This window comes from Lathamus discolor, chromosome 11 (assembly GCF_037157495.1).
Source record: "Lathamus discolor isolate bLatDis1 chromosome 11, bLatDis1.hap1, whole genome shotgun sequence".
Lineage (NCBI taxonomy): Eukaryota > Metazoa > Chordata > Aves > Psittaciformes > Psittacidae > Lathamus > Lathamus discolor.
In genome coordinates this window covers 5,553,831-5,573,298 of record NC_088894.1, presented here as the reverse complement: position 1 = coordinate 5,573,298, position 19,468 = coordinate 5,553,831, and the positions used below count along the sequence as shown (strand labels likewise).

Here is a 19,468-nt window from a genome sequence, read left to right as displayed (position 1 = left end):
TACTTGCACATAATTGTTTACCTCAGTTTGTTGTAACTGACTGCTAGCTGCCTGTCCATCTCCTTTTGTATTTGCAGCTGATTTTGCAGCTCAGTTTACTTGAAAGCCCTTTCTGTAAAATGGCAGCAATGGTTATTGCCATCCTTTTTAAATTCTGGCGCATACTCACTGACTCTTCATATTTCTACTGCAGGGGTCAGAAGTCTAGTTAACTCTGAATGTGCAGATGTAATTGTTTTGAAAGCGTGGCACACATCATCTGCATTCCTTTGTTTTTTAATGAGGTAGCTTGAGTAGCTGTTCTGACTGTAAGCCATTTTGCTATGTTGTATTTCCAATCTGATCTATGAATTGGTTGTAGAACTGTAAGAGTTGAATATATAGTTTTGTATAGAAAGTCAAAGTATCATAAATGTCATCTGCCAAGAGCTGGCCATGTTAGAGGCTTGCCAAAATGAGTCTTTCTGGACTCCTGTTATGTGGATTGGGGCAGATTTCTCAGCTCAGTGCAGTGCTTCCTTAGTAGAGAAGTCACAGACCAGAATCTTAGAACTGTTATAATCTGTGTTAGGGCAGAAGTTTCTAAACTGGTGGGATATTGGTAACTGTGTTTCCACTTGTAACATTAATCTTGCTTAGTGTGTTTTAGAAAGGATGTAGATGAGGAAGTTAAATTTACATAGACATACCCTTAAGGGAAGCTTGCAGCTGTTCTTGGTTTGTTTGGGTTTTTTGATGGTCTGGGAAGCTTGTGCAGGAGATCAATCAGTGGTATTGTATAACTTCATACTGGGCCTGGAGAAGCTGATATGCTGCAACTTTGTGACCTAACTTGCTCTGCTACAATTTCTACAGCTGGTGTGAGGCCAGGTCTAGAGAAAGTTGTAGGAAGGTGAATTGCTGTAGAAAAAAAATTGGCCTGGTACGGATCTCTTCATGAGCACTCTTGTTTTGGTATAAGCAGTTTAAATTTAATTGCAATAAATCAATTCCAGTTGAGTTTAAGCTAAGCTGAAACATGCATCGTTTAATCTGTAACAAGGATGTTAACATAGCCTTTGTATTGATTGAAGTAAGGTGGTGGTTTCAAAGCAGCCTAAGCTGGTCCAACTTCTCGGTGCAGCAGTTTTATCCACTTCCTTCCATACCTAAGCCGGCAGGAAGCTAACTGAACCATAAAACATTAATAGTTTTCCACTAGCTTAGTGTTCTGAAATGGCTTGGTAGCATGCCAGAGCTGGTTTATGAGAGAGGGCAGGAATATGCCAGTTGGGTGCAGGAAGTATAGAGCTTTGTTTGCAAGTGTTAGGCTGTAGAGCTTAAAACTGAGCTGAGACTTCTTGCTTATTCTTTACATTGTGATATATAAGAGTGAGCCAATAGCTGTGGTCAGAGTTGTGCAGCTCTACATGTTCATCTTCAGCTGCATTTTTCTGCCCTTCTCAGGCTGCCACTGATGCTTAAGCTGTTGCATAGTAAGCTAGATCAAGCAGCTGATCTGGCACAAAATGAATCAGTTTTGTAATATTAGTTTTTGCCTGAATCATGAACTGATTAATCGTACTATTACACACAAGTTCCTGCCTGCAAAAAGTTGTGGGGATCAAATTCTGGTGAGGTGCAAAAGAGAAGAGCAGTAGCATTACTGTAGCAGTTATAAGATCTGCTTATAAACTGCATGTGCAGCTTTACTAAAGACAAGATTTTAAAATATACCTCCCTCTTGATCAGAACAAGAAGGCATAAGGCATCTAAGAACTGGAAATGGGAAATGAAAGCTTAAAGAGACTACAAAAAGTCCAAAACCATAAAATGAAATCAACAGAGGACTGCTGTTTAGCAAAGGAGAAAGGCCATGGATTAGACGATATTTTGTCCTTTGCATGAGATACACTAAACATCTTGTTGCATTTTCTGTTCCAGTCGTATGGCCTGCTTTTTAACCTTGTTTATTAAACATTTCAAGATGGGGCTTGCAAGGCTTTCTGGAGAATTTTGTGAATATTTCCAGGTTGTGGTTCCGGAGCAGCACAACAAACCTAATTGTATGGTGCAATTCTTTCTTCGCTTGCACTTGTTCTTTTTGGAGAGCAGTGAACTTTCCACTGGTCTTTTAATTCCTTTAACCTGGAATATATTTTTAATTATTATTTTTTTTTATTATTATTTTCTCATGTTAGTTTTTTTTACTGGTTTATCTTATTTAGCTGCTGACAGTAGTTAGCTGTGGTGGTGGGTGGGCTTCTATTTAGGTTTCATGTATTTCAGCTGATACTGTAACCATTGCCTCTTTAGTGCCTGGTCAGAAGGAGCTCTCTTCTTCCCATTATCAGTCATACATCCCTTTTATTGCCTTTACATCTGTCCTGGCTCTTAGCCAGTCCTCCTCTGAGTCAGTTCAGGGCTTTGGTATAAAAGTAGTTTTCTACTGAGTATCTCCCTGAACCAGATTACTAGGGCAATAGACAGATGTCATTTCTAGCAGCAGACTTGCCCTCATCAGTGACAGCTAGTCCTTAGGTGGTTTTAGCTTGTCATAAAATCGTACACTGAGACACTAGTGTTTAATGGTGAGAATTCTGACTTTTACAGCTTTTACGTTGCTGCAGGTTTGTGTTGAAGGCTTTGAGATTAGGGGCTTCTCTCAGTGGTAAAATGTTTGGATATTATGAACATAAATGCAAAATGGTATTTCCAGAATACCTTATGTATTTTGTAACAGTTTCGTAAGAGTACATTGTGTATCAACTTTCTTTGCAGTGATACGAAGTATGTAATCGCATAGAGATGAGATCTAGCTCCAATGTGAAATGTAATTTGAGAACCTTCCAGCGAACAGTAGTGAAACCCCAGGCTTTCATCTACAGTGCAGAGCCCTTTTTACTTGTAATCCACAGGGTGTCTTCAGAAGTGCCTTGGGGCAGTAAGTCCCCCTACAGCCAGACTCCAGTTTATAGACAGATTACATCTCTTATATTGTAAGATGATGGGAAGTGATTCTTTATCTTCTGAAGTCTTACAATGAAGAAACAAGTAACAATGTCTTTGTGTACTTCTATAAAATCCTAGTGTAATAGGAGTTCCTCAGGATTTACACAACCAGGACTAACCTCTGTTATTTATTACATTAAGTGTCTGGATTGGGTTAATTGCATCAGTTGAAGGTTCTGGAATGTAAACAGGGCTTTAGTGGTTGATTGCAGCTGCATCATGTTTCAGAATTCTGGCATAAGATTAAAATGCCTCAGAGTTGAGTATAAGTTCTAACAGATTTATCCATTATTTTGTTAAGTGTTTTGAAGATAATTAAACTTGCTATAGTATTAAAGGTAATGGATTTGAAAAATCATAAATCCATTAGCAACCACTCAGGGTAATAAATATAACTGGGAGACTTCACAGTTCTGGAATCCATCTAAATTATTAATTGAAGCCTGTTCTGTCAAATTGGACTGTCATGATGCAGACAATGGAGTTACTGTTGCTTTTTCTCTCGGAATTCTCCATTGACTTCCCTCAACACCATTTAAAGTACGTACATACAGAGCTTTTGAGGAAAAGGAAAGAAGAGAGAATTGAGAGTCTGGGTGGAAGTCAGTTTTCTGATTTTGTTCTTGTTCCTTCTAGATGCAAAGTTACGCATTTCTGTGGGGTAATGGCAGCTTAAGCAGCCTTCTGTCACCTTTGAATTCTTGCATCTTCCCTCACACTGCCTTCTTTTTTAAGCCAGCCTAGCTGTAGTAGTCTAGCAGAAGTAGCCTTGGACTGGCTCTGTTTAAGTAACAAGAGTGTAACTTACAGAAAACAATTGATAGGTATCTAATTGCAAACGTTATTCAGAATTTTGCATATCTGACCAACTTGCATTGAGATATCAAAACCATACTTACATAACAGAAAAACTTTATAGGTGTGACTAAGTCTCAGTTTACTGATATCTCGTACTGTTCCTGGAAGACTAAAATAATGCTGTCACTGAAAAATGCATTCCTGTTTCTGGCTTCTGGAAAACAAAAATAACTGCTATTTTTACCACATTTATCATAACTCATGCTGAAAAGCTGTTTAAACAAACATGTTTCTGAGTTTCCCTCTTCTCACTTTCTGAAAGTTTCTAGAACAGAAAAGTTTTGTTCTACAAGGAATAAATATTATCACTTTATAACAGCTCATTTTTCATAGAACATGTGTTCAAAATATAAGAAAATTAGGTACAGAATTTGAATAAATAACATGCTTTATGGAAGTACAGTAAAGTTGATGTACTTAAGCTAAAGATTTTTTTTCTATTCTGTGCTCAATCTTGAAATGCAAAACTTTTGTTCCCCTCAATGCCAACTCAAAAAAAAAAAAAAAAGGGCAATTCTTTGCTGACAGTAAGAAGCTTTTATCCTGCAATTTCCGTACTTTTAAGGAAGGCTCTTGTTTGCTTAACCTTTTTGTGAGGTTGAATTCACAAATCATGGTGCATAGGAAGACTGACTTCTTCAGGTTTTTCTTAGTTGGCTTGCTCTCCACTGCACTGGGGGTGCAACACCAGGGCCGTATGTGCTGACTGAAGCCAGCCCTGTCAGCCACATTGCCGGCATTTTCCTTTGTACTGGCACTGTCACCTTTGGGACAGGTTGGTATACTGGTGCAGCTGAAATGGATTTTTGAGGGTTTTGTTGGTTTGTTTTGGCCACATCAGTTGTCTAGTCCATCTTGCTTCCTGGGCGAACAAGTAACAGTGTGAGAGAAAGGAAAAGGGAAGCAATATTGGTGGAAGGATACTGTGAAGCCTTGACTTTGATGTGGATTTCAACTCTCATTAAGGCCTTATTGCTAGAGAAAATACTGCAAGTGTAATAGATGCTTAGAAATACATATATACATACCCTTTCATTTTGGGCTTATTCTGGGTAGCATTTAGCTTAAACAAGGTTTTAAATTAAACAAAAATAGGTATATGGGGAGGAAGGTGTAAGGGGGCGTAAGATGACACTTGACAAGTCCTCGTTACTGAGCAGTTTATGCTGTGTTCTTACAGTAAGGCGTGTTGATGTTACTTGTTTTCAGGGAGAATTACATTTGGGTATCATGGGAAAACCAAGGAAAACAACATTTTTCTTTTACACATTTTCTGAGTTGGCACCTTCTTCCATTGAGAAAAATGAGACTTCTCAGTTGTTATTGCATGCTTACAGTGCAGCACTTGGCAATGTATACATCATGAAAGATGTGGTCTGTGCTCCATATGCTGCAACAAGATAAGATCCCTGATATACAGTGATAACGTACTTTTGATTGGTTTTATATTTTTTCTAAACTAAACTGTATTAAGTCACTATCACAGTTTGCTTAAAAACTGCATGACCATCACATAAAATTGGACTTCTGAAATAGACATAAAGTATGAAATTAAGTTGCTTTAGGGTTTAAGTATGCTTTAGTCTGTCTCCTGGTAACAGTACTTACTAATCCTTTAGTCACGTGATGGCATACTGAAACAAAGGTTTTAAACTTTGCTCCCCAGCGGATGGTTTGTGAGAGCACTCATAGGTGCATATGTCAAGCTTGGCAACATTACAGAGCAATTAATAATAACCTGCTGATGTAAACCCAGGTAACTTTTAATGAGAATTAAAAAAGTTATTTCAGTTGTCTATTTTTTCAATTGTGCTAGAAGCACAGTGTTGGAATAATGCTAAGAAAGCAAAATCACACGTTTAAAAAATGAAGAAAAAAGTGGAGTAAGGTTGCTTAGCAAATTAGTACAATTGATTTATCAATGAAATGTTTATTATTTTACAGTAATGCCTGTCATTTAGTTCATGAACATTTCATTTCTCATTAACCTTCTGAGTGCTGGGTGCTCTTGAGTGCAAGTGATCTCAGCCTTTTCAGTTAGAAAAGGTGGGTGCACCAACTGATGCCGATTTGAAAAGTTCGGGTTGGGTTGAGTTGTTCAGTACACGGTAGGAGTAGGGAGATTGCAGGGATATGTACCAGCTGGTGCCAATCTGACATGGTGAGATACTCTCCAAAGTGACACCATTCTTGCTTGTTAAACACCTTTATAAAAATATTTGCTTGACACAGAAGAAATCACACAAATTCTCACTGTACCTTTTTGGAATAGAAACTGGACTCCACCTCCCAAGTAACTGTCCTAGTCACCAAGTAATGGCATAGTTTATATTTGGTCTTGTTCTTTCCTCTTGGGTTTGTTTCACTTTGTTCAAGTACTAAATGTTAAGTCAAATTACACTGGAGAAGTGATCCAGGTTAAAAATTAACTTTCCTCCTGACAGGTTACTTTAACAGGGATCAGTTTCTTGATCTGGTTCACAGCTTAGCTATGCAAACTCTGCTAACACAGCTGAAAGAGCCGAGGAAGAAGAGACGGTGTGTGCTGAATGGGACACTGCTAATGAAAGAAATTCACACAAAATGCAATTTGAGCATTTTCTGTCTTAATTATAATTGGAAACTATAACTCAGGCAATTTAAGTAGGTGCTACCATTCTTACTTTACACGAACTGAATTAAAAGGTTGTTCATGTTATTAAGTCCCTCTCGGTTGGTAAGTTGGCAACATTCAGTGATAAAGACATTAGCCTATTCCACTAGCACAAGTAAATCTGAGAGAAGATGCCTTTGCATTGCTGTTTTCCTGTTTATTCCTTAATTTTTCCTGTTATATCTTACATTGTTTCAAGAACATCTCTGGCATTTCAGTAACTTGCCAGTTGAAGAAGCAAAAAAGCTATATTTCTCGTCAGTTTTTATATGCCTGTCTATGGGTCCCCACTACTTATTTAAAAATCCCCAGTATGCTCAGGCTAGAATCACGGGAGAAAACTGCACTACTTTGAGTAGTTTGTGAGATCACTTAACTAAGCATATGTGTGTGATCATCTGGTTTCATCAGTATTGAATCAGTATCCTTCCTGTTGAAATGCAGTTTGGATTTATCTGTGACTGAATTGTAATTCCAGTTTAGCTAATAACATTTTAACACTTTTTCTGACACTGACTCAGTTGCTTTTGGAAAAAAACAGCTTTTAAAGTGAGAGGCACCACATTATGAGGGCAGGTCTATGATAGGAACTTTACAGCTGATTTTCTATTTTCACACTTAGAGCCAAGGCACAGTGTGCAGTGTCACAGGCAGCTTCTTGTCAGACCACATAATCTGAAGTGAAAGAGCTGAAGGAAAACTGGTGTGCTCCACTGGTGGCTGTTTTGTGCCTGGGAGTGAGAAATGGAAGCCAAAGGGCAAAAAACTGTAACTTTCATGGTACTCTCCTGGTTTAAGCTGTGTCTGCATATGTACAGTCTGGAAATAAAAGCCAGAGCCTATTCAGTGAGTTGTGGTGAAGGCTTTATTTGCAGGTACTTTGAGGATGTTGTTTGCTCAAATGGCTGTTTTGGGAGGGACAGTTCTGCTTATCTCTGCATTGGGAAAACAAAGATAAGGCATGGTCAGCCCTTAACAGTGACATTACTTTACTTATGACTGCCTTTAGAAATGTACAGAAAGTCTCTGTTGAGAACTTCGAATTATAATAAAGAAACAAAGACTTATATTGTACATGCTCTTCTGAGCCATGTGATGATGGAAAGATGAGAAGAAGTGTGGTATGATGCTGGTTTTGCTGATCCTTCTGAATGCAAACAGATCCCATGTTGAGTAAGATCCGTTCTACTTCAATGAAAACAATAGAATTCAGAGCTTGTTCTGGTTTTCGGTTTGATCACTTTGGTTATGTTGTGGGTTTTGGTTTAGCTGACACTGATGCTGCAGTGTTTCTTCCAGACAGCTGTATTAGCTCAGCTCTCTTGGGATATGCAAAGCATATGCCAGCTGAAGGAGTTCTTCTGCCACCTTCTGTGCATAATTATCTAAACTGAGAAAAAAACCCAAGCTAGTCTGTCAGTGGAGCTGTACCTGTATTGGGATTTTTATTGCTGTAATTGCCTAGGGAGGGGAAGAGGCATGTTTTTTCACATATTTAGGTGCCATACCTTACTTGGCAATTCTTGGTGTTGTCAAATCCATCTGAATTTTCGCCTGAATGGAGTGGGAGGCAGATTTGTTTGAACTGAAACAAGTCAAGTAACAATAATGGTCTTGGACACATTGTATTGGTTTAATTTGGCCTAGGCATGTCAGAATAGAACTGGTCCAAAATGCTGCCTGCAAGTTATAAAAGGGATGGGGAGGGGTGGAAAGGAAAAAAAAAACCACACCTCTTGATGTGAAAGAAAACTGAAAACATAGAAAGTTTTTGTTAATTTATGTAAAGCAGCTTCACTACGTTTTGCCCAAATTTTTAACTTATGTCAACAGAGAAATTTCGCTGAGAGTTAACATTCCATTTCTGCTTAGCAGCGCTGCTGAAAGAGCTGTGCCTATGGAACTCCAGTGGCAGAACTTTTCCTGGGGTTACTGAAATTGCATGTAGTGTTAGTATAGTGGAGCTATTCTGGAACAATAAAACTCAGGATGGGCAATTGCTGTTATATTTCTTTTCCCTCCTCCGGTTATATCTCCTTCCATCTATCTTTTATTATCTATTTTTCATATTATTTATATTTTTCTTAGTTGTTATCTTGACACGTTACCAAGCTTTTGGTCAATCAGAAGTCACCATATAGGTCTGCATAGTTTTTGTATGCAGCCACAAAACATTTATATTAGCATGCGAGAATGGGATTGAAGGTATGGGAATGACTTTGGGGAGGGTTCAGTTGTTTCTCTGTGATATTGATGACCTCTGATCCCTATGTTTTTATCTGTCATTTTGTTCTGTTGCATGCATTAAAAGCTTAAGGAAAAATTAAACATGCTAAACCAACTCTGAATTTACACTGGTATTTTGTCAAGATTGTTTCACTGTTCTGTGATTACCTATTACGGCTAATTGCATACTTGATCTTTGTAATAGAGCTGCACATTCCATACTCATTAGGAATCATTTAAACTTTGTTCTGAGAAAATGAAGTTGGAAATGCTGTTTTTTTTTTTGTTTTTTTTTTTTTACTTGGGTATTTCTGATGAGTTTGTCAGTGATTTTTTTTTTTTTTCTTTTTGAAGTGTATTAACTCTGTCAAGGCTGTAAGTATTTCTTTCTGAATATTATACGAACACAAACCAGTGACCAAGTAAGCAAACAAACAAACAAAAAAAGGAATTAAAAACCTTTGAAGAATTAAAATACTTGAGCATAGTTGGAGGAGCAAAGCAGACATGAATGATGTAGTAGATGTTGACTTGGTAGAACAGTCTTTCAATTTCCTTCTAATGTTTTAAAGAATTTTGTGCATGTTTCATAAAATGCAGTTCAGAGCCACTGGCGCAGCTGAAGTTGTTGGTGTGATGAATTTACACTAAGATGACAATACATGACTTAGAGCAGCTGGGATACAGGCACATGCTCCCTTCTGCCAGCTTTGTTACTTGGGACAGTAACCAGTCATAGATGGGAACTGTAACTTATTAAATTACTCCCATAATTTGCTTGCTTGAATGTGAGAGCTCTGTTAATTCTCTGTTGACTGTGCCTGTTGCTCTATCTTGCTGTCAGAAGGTTATTACTTGATTAGTAGTGTTGTCTTAATTCTATCTTTTTTACAATCCAGTTTAGCAGGTACTTGCAAATGACAAAGTATTTGAAGTGACATATTTATTTTTACACTGTAGGACAATTTAATTTTTTTTCTATTGATATATTTTATCAACTTTGTTTAAATATGGAAGGTAAATAATGAGGACTGACTTTCCTCTTACCATGTTTTAACTTCTGTTGCTTGTGTTCCTAAATTACTTAAGCAGAGTTGTTAAAGTGTAAACAGCATAGAACTCTTTTAAGCTACTACTAACAAATTGTTCTACTCAAAAGATACTGGAATTTGAGATGAATGGCCTGAAAAGAAAAATTATGTAATGTTTAATCTAAATGACTATATTGAGAATTCACTTAACAGTGGCATTGCTCAGCCAGTCTGTGCTTCCGGTTTTATGAGTGACTGGATGGAAGACAATGAGAATTTTTGTTCTGTTCAGTGAAGGAGTGTGAATGACAAACCACAGCCTTGCTGGAATGTTTTTCATCAGTATGAACTCTTCAACCATATTGTCTGTCTGTTGTAGATCCTGGCTCTGCTGAACGCGCAGCACAGAAAAGAAAATTTCCCAGCCCTCCACATTCCTCTAATGGCCACTCACCACAAGATGCATCAACAAGTCCTATAAAAAAGAAAAAGAAACCTGGTCTATTGAACAGTAATAATAAAGAGCAGGTAAGAGAAGTCATGGTCTTGTTGTGCTAGAATATGAGACAATAAAGGATGTAGAGAAAGCTGATCAGGAGCTCTCTCCTTATTAGGAAGCTCCATTCTTGTATTCTAAGAGGTGGATTTTCATTTTTGAATGCAGTGGGTGTAGGATTTGGTATCATAGGCTGGATTTGCATGTTCTCTTATCATTGTTTTACATCTGTATGAGAAAGACGAGTTGTGTCCTGGTTTCTGATTTTACAAAGCTAATAAGATGTTTGGGCAATAAAGGCAATTTTGAACAAAAGTATTATGCAAGTATGTAATAACAATAATAACAGAATAGCTGTGATTAATGAAAACCATTGAAAGGAAATGTTCAGTGGCATGATAATCCGAGCTTAAAAACGGTCTCATATCAGCAGAAGTCCCTCATCTGGTTTTAGTCCTGCTGCCAATTATTAACAAAGGTCTAGCGCATTCCTTGATATTCTGCAGATTCCCTCCCCTTCCTTTACGCTGCTGAGCAATATACACTCCTACCAAGTTAGTTAAATCAAAGGGTCACACTGACAGTACTTTTCAGTCTTCATGATTGAAACCTTATTTTCGGTGTCTTCTTTGTTGTAGTTCTTAGAACTTAACTCCAGAGGACTGACAATTTCTGATTCATTGTAGGATGCAAGTAAAAGAATTGTATGAAGTCTGTTGAATAGCAAGTACCTGCATCATCTTAGACAAGATTAGATGAAGGCAGTCTTTAGCCTTAATGAAATTTCTCATCTAATTAAAAAATGTTATGGCTCTATTTTTCAAAGTGCTTTTCTGTGTCAGCGTTTTTTGCCAGGTTTAAATTCTGAGGGTTTAAGGCACCTTTTCCTGATGTAAAAGCATCTACGTACATACTGTCCTAGTAAAATTACACTGGTTAAAAAAGAAAATGAAATTCCTAATCACTGCAGTTGTCCTGGAACGAAGACTGAATAAATCAGGCTGTGCTAGAGAACAGGTTTACAGTGTCAAGCATATTTTACTTAAGGATAATTGGGAGGTTTAGAATTAGCATGTGTAGGCAGGTTTGCATTAGTTTAATGTGGTCAGTTTGGCCTTACTGAGCTTCACTTCAGGCTGTATAAATTTCTCCACATCCTGGACATTTCCTGGGGAGATACTGCCCCACTGAAGTCTGAACTTCTACCTGTGCAGTGTAGAGACAATTTTACAAACAGTGGAACTGAATCTTAGGATATTAATTTCCACTTCTATTCATGCATTTAAAAAATATAAATGAAAACACAGTTACAGTTGTTGAACTTGATACATTCTCCTCAGTAAATCCTGTTCTATTTTCCAGGTATTTCAGACCTGAAATATTACAGGGTAGAATAAAGTAATGAAGAAAAGCAATCAGACTTGCTTGTTTTGCTTTATTTGTTAGGAGTCAGCAAGCAAACATGTTTAGTTTTGTTTAGCTTTTCCAAGTAACTTTTAATATTATCTTGCATGTTAAAATTGATACGGGCATGCCTGAAGATTAAAGTAGGTGAAAAACTACTCTATATGGTAGCAGGAGTTGTTGAAAGATTCTTTTGCTGCTGAACAGATGTGTGCTAAGCATATGGTTACTTATTTTGCTTTCAGGTTAAGTTTCAAGTATAAAGTAGCTAATAACTGTGGTTCTGATTGGCTGATAAATCCATTTTGAGGTGTGGCAGCATCACTGGAAACCTCTAACTTAAATTTCTATGTTGCAAAGTGTTTGTCATATTTGACTATTTCAAGATACCATTACTAAAGTTGCATGAAGTTTCCTATTACATGTTGTGGGTGCAGTAACAGATCTACAGAATGGTGCCAACAGGTATTTAGTGTTGAAATACAAGCAAAGAATTATGGAATTGTAGAATGTATCTAAGACAGGTTAAAAATCAGTAACTTTTGACACTTAACTGGTCACTTATAACGTAATTGAAGTTATCATCTTGTTTTACCACTAGCTTCGATATTAATTTAAACTGAATATAAATAGTGAACTTTTTCTCCCCAAAACAGCAACTAAAATACTGTTGTTTTTCTTCAGTTTTGTATGTCATTCTACAGGTCTAGTAACTTTATGAAAGACTTTAAAACAAACTACCACATATCTGAGCTTGAATTGGCTAGCTGTGAAACAGTTGAGGAAACAAAGCTTTTCTTTAATAACTGTTAAAAGATACACTCTTAAAACATTTTGCTCTGGTTGTAACAAGTGAAAAGGTCCTTTGATGAAGTTGTATCATTCATATTCAGTCCTTTAGTTTTGTTGTTTGTCTATCTTTTGAGTCTAGGGACCTTTTTTGTGTGGGAGTGGGGTGTTTCTAAAGGTGGCTTAGATAAAACAAGCTGATAAATGTCTGCATCCTTGGACAAACAATACATTCTTCTCATGCTCTAACAAAAACAGAGTCAGTTTGGGTGTTATGAGCCGATTTCTGTGTAATAGTTTCATAGGCTTTGTATTTGTCTTAAAGCAGTATCTTTCATTCTTAGGAAGTTAGTGTGGATATACTGCTTATATATCCACTTCAAAGTCAGGATATGTATTAAATTATTCTGGTAATTTCCTTTATCTGCAGTTGAGTAAATGCCCCACAGCTGCAACTCCATGTATATACACCGTTAACATTTTGGTCTAGCAGCTGTGGTGCATATAGCTGCAAACAAAACATGTTTCTGCACTGTGAATTGCAACTTTCCCTTCTTCACTCTGGGTTTCCATAACTTCTGTGTCTGAATGATTGTAGTAGTAATACATTTGAAATGTAGTTAAAGACTTATGCTGTCCCTCTTGTTCCACAGGATCTGATAGAACCTTCCTTCTGAGAGTCGTTATGTTATATGCTTGTATATATACATATATATATATATATATATGTATATACACAGAGAAAGTATAGAAAATAACATCCTGTTTCTATGGTGGGAACAAAGTATTTTTTAGAAGCTGTATAATCTGAAGATTAGAAAATGAAAAACACCAAAGCTGATAGAAAATTGAGTGAAATTTTAGGTAGCAGAGCTTTGGGAATGTTTGTGAGTAACATCCTCTGATAGATGATATCTCTTCTCTTTGAGATACATCTTCAGCTGGATTGTCACTTCTGTGTCTCCTAATTTCACCTTGAAGTTGCTCTATTCATGCAAATAATATCCTTTATAACTGTAGAAATCTAGAAATACCACAGTCCAAGCTGGCATGCTTGTTGGCATGGTGGCTTGTGGTGATGTTGGTTTATGCCCTGTGTGATTGATTTTGTAGAGGATGCTGCAGAGGCGTGGAACATGCAGATGGTTGCACTGTTCTATGAGTCACATAGGCATGTGACAGCTCAAGGGTCTAAGAACTTGCAGATGTGTAAATGGTGCCGAATTACACAGATTACCTGAGAACCTAACAATGGTTCTGCAAGCTACCAGAATTTGGATAGTTACAAGTAATATCATGAGCAAATGGTTTTACATCAAGCAAAAAAATCACAGTAAATAAACTGCCTGATGAAACTCAAGATTGTCTCTTTCCATGTTCTCCTCAGCAAACTACCCCTATAATTAATACCAAATAGAAAACTTAAGTTTCCTTGTCATGGGTCAATTGAATGTAGCTTTCCAGTAAATGTCAGCAGCTCTTCAAAACTTTAGGTTTCTGGGGACCCATTTTATCCTAGGCTATTTGCTGCTTGTGTTTTGGCATCAGCTGTGTTATCTTTGAGCTGTCTGGGGCTCAAGTGGAAAACTAGTCATGCAGTTTACAAAGTTAACACTGTTTTCTAGTGCAGGCAAACCAGTGGAGATCGTGAGTCTTAAATTCTGATATGCATTTAAATGGTGGATTAAATCTCTCCCCGTATTCCTGCTCCTATAGCAGAGTGGCTGTTCAGGATGTGAATTTGCTCCTTTGTCATCTTACTCTACAGTTTGCCTTATTAATCAAAATCAGCAATGGCTTGCTTCATTGTACAAAGCTGTGAACTGCTGCAATTTAGGACAGATTTGCATGGTGTTCAACTTCTTATTTCAGGACTAACTTCTTCAGCTGTCCCAGGTTTAGCCATGACTAAATATCTCAGTATTTAGCTTGCACAGCCCCATGGAATTCTTTGTTTAGAGGACCTAATAGCTTCTATGGCAGTATTTCTTTCTCAAAGATAAAAGTGTTCACTGACTTTGGTTGGATTGCATGTCTTGCATTTGATGCCCTTACTTGCCACAAAGATTTATTTTCAGTCTTGAGTGCAAACTGGCATTTGACATCTGAATAAGCAGTAAACTTCTTTATGAATGATTTTGTGCAATTAATAAGATACTGTGCTTGCATAAATGTTAATCAAACTCTGTAAACTGCTGTTTGCTTATATATTATGAATATTATTATTTGAAAAAATGCAAATTTGTTTTGAAACCAAACCTGTTTTTCTTGCCTACATTTCAGTCAGAACTAAGACATGGTCCGTTTTACTATATGAAGCAGCCACTCACCACAGACCCTGTTGATGTTGTACCACAGGATGGACGGAATGATTTCTATTGCTGGGTTTGTCATCGGGAAGGCCAAGTCCTCTGCTGTGAACTCTGTCCTCGGGTTTATCATGCTAAGTGTCTGAAACTGACAGCGGAACCAGAGGGGGATTGGTTTTGCCCAGAATGTGAGGTTAGTTTGATATAAGGAGTGGATTTCTTTATTGTTTGTGAGATGTAAGCAGGTGGTTTTGTGTTCTGAAATGTTGCTGGTTTATTCCTGTATTGCCTCTTGGTAAAGGTACCAGAGAAATTTGTGCAGTTTGAAGAGTGATTTCATCAGACACCTCTTGTTTTCAAAATACTCTGCAGTTTTGACTAGCTTAACTTGTGCTTTTTCTAATGAGCAGATCAGCTCTGCAGCAGTGCAGAAAAAAATTGCACTCTAGGGTCAAACAAGTGGGTATTTTATTACTATTTTTTCCTGCAGGCCTGGGAAGAACTTAGTCATTTCTTAGTATTGATGTATCTTTAACAAAAGGAAATTGGTTTAATGCATATTTTTCTTTGATCACTTACTGTTTTACAGTGCAGGTGACCTCACTGGTTCATATTGCTGTGAACCCGCATTGTATGTGGGAATTTTTTGAATTCACACATTCATGATGGATATTTTTCTGGTCTTTTCCTTTCCCTCTCTCCGTTTTCTCCCTCTTCCCCGTCTCCCCGCTTTTATTTTTTCTGTTTAACATACATGAAACAATAATCAAGTAAAACAAGCATCCAAAGTGCTTATACTGTGTCATCAGAAATGTTTTATTTCTTATAAGATAGTTGTTCTATTTGAATGCTAGAATGTTTCAGTGGAGGAGAATTTTCCTAGGAATGTTTCCTGACTGAATGTCTTTTAATCTTAACTTCTAGAAAATCACAGTTGCAGAATGCATAGAAACACAGAGTAAAGCAATGACAATGCTCACCATTGAACAGCTATCATATTTGCTGAAGTTTGCACTACAGAAAATGAAACAGCCAGGGGTAAGAAGGACTTTATTTATTTTTTTTTTTCTTTTTAATGCTTGGGTTGTACACTTGTCATAAATCCTGTGTTTTGCTTCCTTTTGTAGATTATGAACCTAGTTTATCAGATTCTGTGTGACAGCTTTTATGGTGTCTTCCACCTGTCTAGTACAGACAGGTTAGTTTAGGCTGTAAGAACTGTTTTGTAGTGTGTTTAAAATGTAGTTTCTTCATGTAACTTTCTGGATGTAGTTTCAGTAGGTGTGGTGAAACTACAACGTGAGACGTGTTGGATTTTTACTCTTTTGACAGTGTTGTCTCTGAGATACAAGGGCAATGAGGAGACATGATCTCTCACCAATACAGTTACGTGGGCAGGAACCTTAGGCACAGCACTTGTATTATTGATTATACCTGTTGAAAACCTGGCTGCTCTCTGTTAGTAGAAATTGCCACAAAAGTTAGTTGTAGCATACACTTTTAAAACACTGAAGGAATCTTCCTCAGTGTGGTGAAAACCTGTGCTGTTCATTGTTATGCAATATGAGGCTGCTGTTCTCAATTTTTATCATGAAGGTAAAATTGATTTTCCTCCAGTTTGTACCTAACTTCATGTGTCTGCCTTCAGACTCTCTTCTCAAAAACACCATGTCTCAAAATTTCAGCTATTCCAGTCACCCATCCCTGCTTCTAAGTTTCAACAATTCTTGTCACTTGTTCTTCACCATGCAAGCTTTGCCTAGCTTTCATGTGACTTCATCAGAATTCTATGTGATGAATTACCAAGGTTGGCTTAAACCATTTTTGCTTCTTGTTCCCCTAAATAAGTTAGAGGAGTGGGGAGGGTATCTCTGTACCTGCTGTGTTACAGTAAAGTAAGTTGAGAAAACCAGATGAGCTGAATCATGGGCTGTCTGCAACTCTGATCTCTCTGTGATAAGTGTTTTAGTAGAACAATAGTGGCAATTTCTGAGAAGGTACTGACAGATTTTGGTTCTTGGAATCCTTTTACTCTGGAGTGGTAAATACTATCCTGTTGGAAGGAAGCATTAGAAGCTTGAAATGCTGCTTTTCAGTAACAAGGTATCAGTGTTTGTTTATGTTGAGTTCACAAAAGGTTTTGAAAAGGTGGTTAGAAAGCTTAATGGATCCTATTGAGATATTTTGCCCTAATGTTGAGACATTTTACTGATCACCTATTGTTTTGGTACCCGAGTTCTTTAATCAGTTGAGTTTCAGGAATTGCAGTAACCTCCACATTAGCAGATGCTAATATGTCCAATTGATGAAAGTTTGAATGTGTTTGTGTTACCAAGCCACCCTGGTTTTGAAAGTTAAGATTCTAACAAAAGTCTGAGAAAGAGGTATTTGTGAATCTAGTGTCTTTTTTCTGCTATAAACTGTCTGTTGAGCTTCATCTGATGCTCCCTACAAAAAAATTCCAGTGTAAATAGTGACAGTACATTTTACAAAGCCCCTGTCTTCTGCAATTCATTACTTCCAGCGTATGAAAACCAATTAATTGAGACCTTCTAGTTCCTCTTGTTCTGACAATACTTTATTACTTCACAAAATTTTATAATTACCTTTAAAGAATTTTCTGTCACATCGCAGTTGGAACTGGTACTGGAAAATGAATGAGTATTGTGTCCTTGATGAAACTGTTTAGTATTAATAAGCACTGATTTCTTTCTTCCTAACAGACAGAGCCATTTCAAAAGCCAGTTTCACTGGATCAACACCCAGATTATGCAGAATATATCTTTCATCCAATGGACCTTTGTACATTAGAGAAGGTTTGTATGAAGCTAAAGGAGGAAGGTTCCTTGAGTTTGATTGCTCTTAATGGTATTTCTGGAGTGTTTGATGGGAGGAGAGGTAGGCTGTTTGAAATTATTTTAATGCTTTTTTGTTGCTGTTGTTGTAAATGCCAGCTCAGTTACAGTTTAAAAACAATCACGTGCCAACTGAACAAATCCAGTATTTTGTCCAATCTAGTAACACATAAATGGTCAGGAAAACCAGTATGAAGAAGGCAGGCTTACACTGATTGCTTCCTTCTGTATGAATTCATCTAATTCCAGGAATGATAATGTGGGAGACTTCATTAATCAGTTTGCATGTGATCATCATGTTTGTAAACTATTAATAGATCACTGGTCCGTTAATTTGCGACCATTAGATGTAGATGTAGGGGTCATTCCAGACTGATTTTAGTGATCATTCATCAAATTCTGTAATCTCCACTGCACCTGAGGTATAAAAGAAAAAAGAAACAGTCAAGAGGTGGATAATATAATTTTAAGTCTTAGTTCAGTAATAAGTTTCACACCATGAGGAAGTTCTCCGTACTCCATTGCTTAATGAAGAGTGCAGTATTGCAGAGTTTTGTTCTGCTAGGACCTAGTGAAGACACAGCAAATTGTCATTCTCCATGTCCTCCAGTGGAGGTTGATGTCTAAATAGTATAAAGGTGTAACAAAACCGTGTGACCGATTTTGTCTAATTGAAGTACTTTACCTAGCGGGTAGATTGGAATATCATGTGTACTGTCTTATGTTTTAGAATCATAGAATAGTTAGGGTTGGAAAGGACCTTAAGATCATTTATGAGCAACAATTTTTTCTGGATCTTGTAAAAATTGAAAAATAAAACTGCTTTGGGGTGATAACTTCAGTAGAAGAAATAAAGAGTTTAGTTTTCTGCGAACATCAAATGAAACACTGTTTCAGGAAATTAACACTTTTTAAATGTTGAAGATACTGATCCAAACAATTCATTATTTACAGTTAGACAGTTCATACATTTTCAGAACAGTCAAATGACACCCTGAATTTGACAGATTCTTAAGTATTTAGAATCATGAGTCTTGGAGTATGTAAGTAGCCATTTTTACTAATTGTATGCCTGATAGGAAACGATGTCCAGGAAGAAAACATCACTCTTTACTCATTTCTGAAATTTCAGGAATTTTTCTATTTCCTAAGACATTCTGAATTTTCTCTTTGCAGAATGTTAAAAAGAAAATGTACGGTTGCACTGAAGCATTTTTGGCTGATGCCAAATGGATTTTGCACAACTGCATTATTTACAATGGGGGTAAGATATTAATACATACTTATGTTCTGAATTATGAAACTTTGAAACAGTTTCAGAAAGTGACAGCAATTTATAGGCTTCTAGTTGGCAAATGCTGAAAGTATCTTCCTGTCATTGAGCATAGTGCCTAAACACAACGAATTTTTTTTTTTAAACTGGCATACATGAAACTGTAGGACCAAATACAGCCTGTGCTGTCACTTGCTCATTCCACCTTCAAAAAATTTCAAGTGAGTTGGAATCATGGAATGGATTGGGTTGGAAGAGACCTTAATGATAAGCTGGTTCCAGCTCCCAAGTTGCTTTGTTTTGCATTATGCAGCACTTTATAAGAGCCTAATTGAACTCAGTGTGTCCTTCATGGAAAGATTGTAGCAGTGATGGGCAGGCTGCAAGAGGCTTCAGAAAGGGACATTTAAGGATTGTTATGATATTACGTGGGGAAGAAAAGTGCCTACCTACTGCTTTTGAAGCATGTAGTTTATACATACATGTTTTGCGTCATCTCTTTAGATGTTCTCTTTTGTCTTTAATGTGAACTTTAAAGTCTGAAACCTGTTGATTTTATCATAATTCTAGCATTACAATTTTC

General features: G+C 37.1%; 1 protein-coding gene across 7 annotated transcripts in view; it reads left to right on the top strand.

The window, feature by feature from the left end:
- Positions 1-19,468, top strand: part of ZMYND8 (zinc finger MYND-type containing 8) — a 48,228-nt gene that overhangs the window by 10,777 nt on the left and 17,983 nt on the right. For 6 of the 7 annotated variants that reach the window (XR_010615459.1, XR_010615460.1, XR_010615458.1 and 3 more), the window contains exons 3-7: positions 10,139-10,287; positions 14,732-14,950; positions 15,682-15,795; positions 17,481-17,573; positions 18,789-18,876. Coding sequence is in view for 3 of the 7 variants with exons in the window: in XM_065692066.1 (XP_065548138.1) it covers positions 10,139-10,287; positions 14,732-14,950; positions 15,682-15,795; positions 17,481-17,573; positions 18,789-18,876 (663 nt within the window). In the remaining 4 variants the exon portion in view is untranslated. The remainder of the gene's footprint in view (positions 1-10,138; positions 10,288-14,731; positions 14,951-15,681; positions 15,796-17,480; positions 17,574-18,788; positions 18,877-19,468) is intronic. The other variant, XM_065692064.1, reaches the window with a different exon arrangement.